Genomic DNA, 7,395 nt, shown 5'->3' with positions numbered 1-7,395 from the left:
GCACAGTTAACTGTGCGGGGCAGGAAGTTTCTGGAGAAACGCACAGTTGAGGACTGCCAACCTTCTAAGAATTCTAAGTGGTGAAGATTGAAAAAAGTACCTAAGTAAAACAATAGGTAACCTAAAATATTTACCCAATACTTATGCGGTAGGAAGATAACATTTTTATTTAAGTTACAGACTAGGTTTTGAACGGATATCGGATATCATAATGCCTAAACATAAATACACCACAAAACTACAAACATGTAAAAAACAAAAACAGGCACCCTGGGAAATCCATATGTGAGCATGAGGGACACAAATTTACCCAACTATTATTAAATCCACATCTTTCCTTTGACAAAGCCGGAGGAACACGTTACCTACATAACCTCCAAAACGCAATAAAATAAAAAAGAAATGCAATAAACCGTTTATTTCAATCCACAGACAATATTAACGACCAAATAAATCATAATGCCGGGATAAAATCGATAAAACGATTTCCTAACTATTAACACTGCCAAATGTCACTTTTCGCGCCGAAACGTCAAACGTCACTCCGCCATCTTGATCCGTTATTGGCGCGTTCACGGGGGTTGTTTTGAGGTAGCGGACGGATATATAGCCGTCCTTGTCTAGTTACATAATAAGGAAGTGGGTGAGCAGTGTTTAGTTTTGGAACGACGTCCGCATGCGGGTCGGTTAGGGGGAGATATTGATTTTCTAAAGAGTTTGCGGCAGTGCCCCACACGCCGGTGTCACCGCGAAAAACACGTCTCCGCGCGTCGCGAAAACAGTGTTCCTTTTCCGAAATCCGATTCTAAATACGAAATTGCAAAATTGGAGAAAGAAACGCGAGTATCGTCCGAAAATCAGTGGAAAAATAGTGCTGGGAATACATTTTCGTAAGTTTTTCTTGTCATTTTTTTTAATTCGAGGCTCCATTTTAATCAGGTTTAAGTGACGATGCGTTTTACTACGATCTTTAATTTACTAAGTGTCTTTTATTGGAAAATTAAAAGTGATTGGACGTTGGCCTGGCTCTTACCTCATTCAATTAGTATAACAGCTGATTGATCATCCGCAGTTGATGAAACGTCAAAACCAAAGCAAAATACGCCCCGTTCATTATTTTTGCCGTGTTTCTTATTTTACATTTTTATTATTCAATACTTCTTCATCTTTTTCAAACAAAAAAAGTGTACTTACCAATTAATGGACACTATCACATGTTCTATTTTTAATCTACGATCGGTTCACTTCACTAAATTGTCAACCAATCAAATCAAGATTCTATATTCAAATATTTAAAACATTATGCACAAACACTGGCAGGTAAGAAAAAAATATAACTCTTTTTTTTTCGAATTCTAATTTTATAACGCCTTCAGAGCCTCAGAGGCTGTTAATGGCAGGAAACTGGCTTCCTTCTAAGACAGATCTGAGATGTCGCATGGGATATGACGTCATGGATCGTTACTAAACACCATAGGTGACGTCACACGTCCTTCTAATAACCCATGGATGGACCTAACTATATTAGCTAGCCATGATATCATATTCGAGGGTGCGAGCATTTATGGACTAGATAATAACGTTTAGTGGTGAAAGTTTCGTCGTTTCTGAACATCCCTTACCATTTGATTAGGTAATTTTAGTACCTACTGTGTTTAATTTCTTCAGTATTATATTTTACACATGATAAAAAAGCCGAACAGTGTCATGTAACAAGGGTAAGAATATTTCTACATTATGTTCTTTGTCTGTAATTATTACTTTTTAGGATTCCGTACCCAAAGGGTAAAAACGGGACCCTATTACTAAGACTCCGCTGTCCGTCCGTCCGTCTGTCACCAGGCTGTATCTCACGAACCGTGATAGCTAGACAATTGAAATTTTCACAGATGATTTATTTATTTATTTATTTAAACTTTATTGCACAATACACAAAAATAATGTACAAATGGCGGACTTAATGCCTAATGGCATTCTCTACCAGTCAACCATCGGGCCAAACAGAGACATGTAAAATTGGTGCAAGGAGAAAAAGGAATTTAATTATTAGAACTTAGTAAACAACTAAACAATTAATAATTCTGATAAACTACATGTAGAATACACAAATAAAAACACTAGAATATATATAAATAATATACTACTACATATTTCATACATACTCATAATATATAATATAATGATGAACGCTACTCGAACTCTTGTTTCAGCAGATACTTATGTAGCAACCGCTTGAAAGCTAACTTGCTCGGGGCTTGTCTTATATTGAGAGGGAGTGAATTCCAGAGACGACTCGCCTGGACAGCAAAGGAGTTAGTCATAAACCCAGTGCGGTGAGCGGGAATTGATAGTTTGAGAACACGAGATGTACGCAACTCAACTCCAGGGCGAGGGGTATCAAACGGGAACTTATTTCTTAGATATCCAGGAGCAGAAGGCTCAAACAAGATTGAAAATAGGGTACAAAGTATTCGAAGTGATCTACGGCGACGGATGGAGAGCCAATTGAGCTGGCGACGGTAATAGGAAACATGATCGTATTTACGCAAACCAAAGATAAATCTTATGCCGTTGTTGAGGAGACGTTCAAGTTTGTTGAGGGACTCTTGAGTGGCATTCGTTGTACACACATCACCATAATCAATAATTGGCAAAATCAACGCCTGTACCAACATCTTTTTTGTACTTACTGGGAGAAAATTCTTGAATTTATACAGAGTTCTTAGTGTGCCTGAAACCTTACGACTTACATCACCTAGCTGGCCGCTCCAGGAAAGGGTAGAATCAAAAATTAATCCTAAGTTCTTAGCCTTAGTGCACACGGGAATGACAGACTCATCAAACAGGATTGGTGTGATAGCGACTGAACTGAGCTTTGAGATTTGGCGCTGGCTGCCCAGAATTACGGCTTGACACTTGGCTGGATTAACACTAATACCAAAACTGCTAGACCATTCAGCGATGTGTTCTAGATCAGCGTTTAGCAATGAAATGGCAGAGTTAACATCGTTCACATCAGCTTGAGCATACAACTGCAGGTCATCCGCATACAAATGGTAAGAGCTACGAATATTGGTGGTAATCAAATTAATAAATACGGAGAACAAAAAGGGCGATAGAATACCACCTTGAGGAACTCCAGTGTTCAGTGCACACCAATCAGATAGCGAACGGTTAGCTCGGACTGCCTGAACACGATCCGATAAATAAGAGGAGAACCACTTTGTCGCCTCAACAGACACCCGCAAGTGAGTCAGAGCAGCGAGGAGTAGGTCATGGTCAACCACATTGAAGGCGTTCGAGAAGTCTATAAGCACCAGCACCGTGACCTTGGATGCTTCCATCCCAAGCCGAATGTCCTCTGTAACTTTAAGTAGGGCAGTGGTGGTGCTGTGACCGGGACGGAACCCAGACTGAAGGGGAGAAAGAAGATTGTTCCGGTGTATAAATTGTGAAATCTGTTTATGGGCCGCCGCCTCGAGAATTTTGGAAAGAAATGGAAGAATAGAGATCGGCCGAAAGTTATTGAGAGAACTGGGGTTATTAACTTTAGGAAGAGGAATGACAAAGGCCTTACGCCAGCAAGATGGAAAAACCCCTGTACATAAAGATGTATTAATGATGTGCGAAACTACTGGCAGTATTTCATCAAGAATGTGGATGACCATGACTCGACTCACGTTGTCATGCCCTACAGCCTTAGATTTAATTGACAGAATAATTTTGCGGATCTCTTCAAGAGAGACAGGACTAAAGGTAAATGGGTCAATATCAGGAGAAGAGAGAGAGGCAATAAGGCATACAGTTTTAAATTTTACTAGCGAGGTAAGGGGAGTAGTTTTAGCGAAATGACAATTTAATTGATCTAGAGTGAAAGAGGTAGAGTCCACAACACCATTAGATTTACCTATACCGAGTGACCTTAGGAATTTCCATGTGTCAGCAAGAGAGGAAGACATAACATTTTCATGGATGTATCGGCGCTTCGCAGCTCTTACCATTTGGTTGCATCGGTTTCTCGCAGCCTTGAACAAATCCCAGTTCGCATCACACCGATCCCGCTTGTAACAGCGAAAAGCTTTATCACGCCTAGCCATTGCCGTTCGAACACCCTTCGTAATCCATGGAGCAGGTGGCCGCTTCAGCCTCACAGCACGAACCGGGGCATGAGTATCGAAAAGATGATGTCTTTCTGTTGCCGCTATAACAACAAATACTAAAAACAGAATAAAATAAAGATTTAAGTGGGGCTCCCATACAACAAACGTGATTTTTGACCGAAGTTAAGCAACGTCGGGCGGGGTCAGTACTTGGATGGGTGACCGTTTTTTTGCTTGTTTTGCTCTATTTTTTGTTGATGGTGCGGAACCCTCCGTCCGCGAGTCCGACTCGCACTTGGCCGGTTTTTGTTTTTACATGTTTACTGCAGTTTATGTGAGACACTAGCCTAGACAATATTTTATAGGGATGCTCCACTTAATGAGATAGGGGCCTAGCTAATAGTGTTAGGTTTTAGTAGTCAGTTGTTTTTTCCATTCAGTATTATCTAAAAAAAACTCTTAAATCTATAAGACATAAATATATACCTCTACCCCAGCACATTTTCTTTTTGTTTGGCTACCTTTTAGAGGTTCTAGAACTTTTCGTCTTAACTGATCATAGTCAATATAAATAATCCCAAACCTTGGTAATCCCAAAAATTGGTAAATTCTACAGTGCTGGGGCGTTAACCCTAGGCAAGCCAGGGCACTATCTGCAGCTACCCTAATTACATTAGTATCTACCTTAGCTTCTTTTACAACTGTAGGTACACAGAGAAAAAGCGGCGAACTTCTCCCTTAACGCAATTTAAATTACTTATCTCAACTTTACTACGTGACTATTGTACGTACAGTAAGCTTCAGAGATAACTGACCCCCCTACATAAAAACTTGTTGGCAGGGGGAGTCAGTTATATGAGCAGCTTACTGTACAGTAAATAGTAACATTAGTTACACAAAACTTTTATGTTGCGTCCTGAAAGTCACAACACAAAACACAATGTGTAACTTTAGTCCCGCATGAACTTCGGCATAACAAATGAGATATTGTGTTTTTGCTTATAAATGGTAGGTACTATAGTTTTAGAATTCATTTCTGAAAGTTTAGACGTGTTTCTTTAGCGGTGGGATCTCTATGTTACAAACTTACAAATGAGTAGGTACCGTAAAACGGGGTGAGTAGGTTTCGCGGGGAGAGGTGGGTTATGAATGGGGAGAGAAGGTTTGAGAGGGGGGTGAGAAGGGGTTTTAAAATAAAGTAGCCTTAAGGCTACTGCTACAAAAATAATGTATTCCAATTTAAAATGGAGCTATAGTAATACGCATAATAAATAATAAATCGATCCAACAATCTTCCAAAATCACCTTTGTATGAAAACCCCTCTCACCCCAAATACGAGGCACTACGGGGTGAGGTGGGTTTTCCTCTTTATCGTCAAAGTTATGAAATGGAACTACCCAAACTAAAATAAAAACTAAAATACAAACGTCCGGAACACTTATTATATACACCATTCAGTTTTCATATGTAAAAATAAAATGTTATCGAGGTTTGAATTTCAGTTTTGACCCTAAAATGTTATCGAGGTTTGAATTTCAGTTTTGACTCTACTTACCCCATTTTACGGTATATGTGGCATAAAATATCAAAATGTTGGCATAGAGATATATAGTAAGAATAGAGTGTTCACTCCATACATTAGTTTTGGTATCAAAAATACTATTATTTTCGTAGTCGACATATAGCATCGAATAGCGGAATTATCAGTACCGCTACTATTTTGCGTATCAGTAAAAAGTAATTTTGCGTATCAGTAAAAAGTAATTATGCGCAGTCCCACCTTCCAAAATCGACCAAGTACGTATCCGGTTCCGTTTTGCCAGTCTTGCTTCAAAGCAAAAAAATACATACATCTCCCCTTTTTAAAGCCGGTGAAAAATATGTCTTTAAAAAAGTGCAGTCTACACCAATACCGCTGTGCCGACAAAGACCTCTCTCCCGCAAAGTTCTGCGCCGGCAATTTGGCTTTCTTCCCGGGCATGCAATCTTTGCTTTATTTTTATTGCTGTCCTACGCCCATAGATTACCTCTCGCAAGATTGAACATAGCGTGTGCTTCTTAAGGTGCAGTGGGTTCAGCTAGCAGACTTTATTGACAAATCGTAGCGCTTTTTTCATCATAATACGGTTGCCAATTTTTTTTTATCTTTAAAGTGAACTTTAACTGGCGAATTGCAGAGATTGTAGTCTCGACGTTTAACCCGATTACAAGAAAGCGAAACGAATGTTACTACAGTACGTAATAGATGTTAATTTTTGATGAGTTCGAGGAGACTGACAACCGTCACATATATCCCTAACTATAGCCATGTTTCTAAGAACTGCAGGGTCGCCAATGTAAAGCTAGAGTCTTGAAACAAACATATATTAAATATTTGTTACTCTGCCCTCGTTTTCACAGAATAGATCTGTAGAAAACTAGCACTAAGGGTTCTAGATGAACTCTCTATGCCCACGTTTCTAGGAATGGCGGGGTCACCATGTAAACTAGAGTCTTGAAACAAACATATACTAAATATTTGTTACCCTGCCCTCATTTTCACAGCATAGACCTGTAAAAAACTGGCATAAAAGACTCTAGATGAACTCTCTATTCCCACGTTTTGAAAATTGGCAGGATTGCCATGTAAATCTAGGCTCTTGAAACAAAAACAGCGTAGAAATCTTCAGGAAACAGCCCAAACACCCATAAATTAAGGTTTTCTAAGCCTCACTACGCCCAGGTTAGCTCACTATACTTTAATGTGGCTCATTTGTTGCAGCGGCACATGCGCGTAGCCTCCTGACCAGACCGTAGACCGCCCGCGAGGCAGCCGCCAGATGATCGGCTCATTTTGGAACCTGTGCCGTGCATGTCCGTCCATGCCCGTCGATAAGGTGAGTTATAGTATTATACAAGATAAGACAAAGATAAATAAAACACATATTCGTGACAATCACAAACATAAATTTAAAAGTGGAAATTTACTTGGGAGAGTCTTGAACTCACGGCATCTGGATCGATACTCCAGCGCTCTGCCATCTGAGCCACCAAGACCTCCATAGCCAGCAAATCTTTCCACCATATTATGGGTCTAGGGGACCCTAGCGACATCTGCTTTTAAATTTATTTTAAGCTTCATAGCATCGGTCGCAGACGTTTCTGCTTGTTAAAAATTAAATTACAAACATGTACGCATGTATAGAAAACAAGAGCAGAGATACATAACAGAAGCAGAGAAACAGAAATGTATCCAACTCAGAATAATATGGTCCATAGAGAGTTCATAGTTACATGCATTTGATACTAAACTCA

At 39.6% G+C, this 7,395-nt stretch overlaps 1 protein-coding gene across 4 annotated transcripts in view; it reads left to right on the top strand.

Moving 5' to 3' along the window:
• Positions 1–597: 597 nt before the first annotated feature.
• Positions 598–7,395, top strand: part of LOC134658375 (uncharacterized) — an 81,052-nt gene continuing 74,254 nt past the window's right edge. For 2 of the 4 annotated variants that reach the window (XM_063514040.1, XM_063514037.1), the window contains exons 1-2: positions 598–890; positions 6,863–6,977. In XM_063514040.1, the coding sequence (XP_063370110.1) occupies positions 6,921–6,977 (57 nt within the window). In that variant the 5' untranslated portion in view covers positions 598–890; positions 6,863–6,920. The remainder of the gene's footprint in view (positions 891–6,862; positions 6,978–7,395) is intronic. The other 2 variants (XM_063514041.1, XM_063514039.1) reach the window with 2 other exon arrangements.

Source organism: Cydia amplana, chromosome 22 (genome assembly GCF_948474715.1).
Source record: "Cydia amplana chromosome 22, ilCydAmpl1.1, whole genome shotgun sequence".
NCBI classification, from domain to species: Eukaryota; Metazoa; Arthropoda; class Insecta; order Lepidoptera; family Tortricidae; genus Cydia; species Cydia amplana.
The sequence above is the reverse complement of the archived record's forward strand: the minus strand, read 5'-3'. Positions and strand labels throughout refer to the sequence as shown.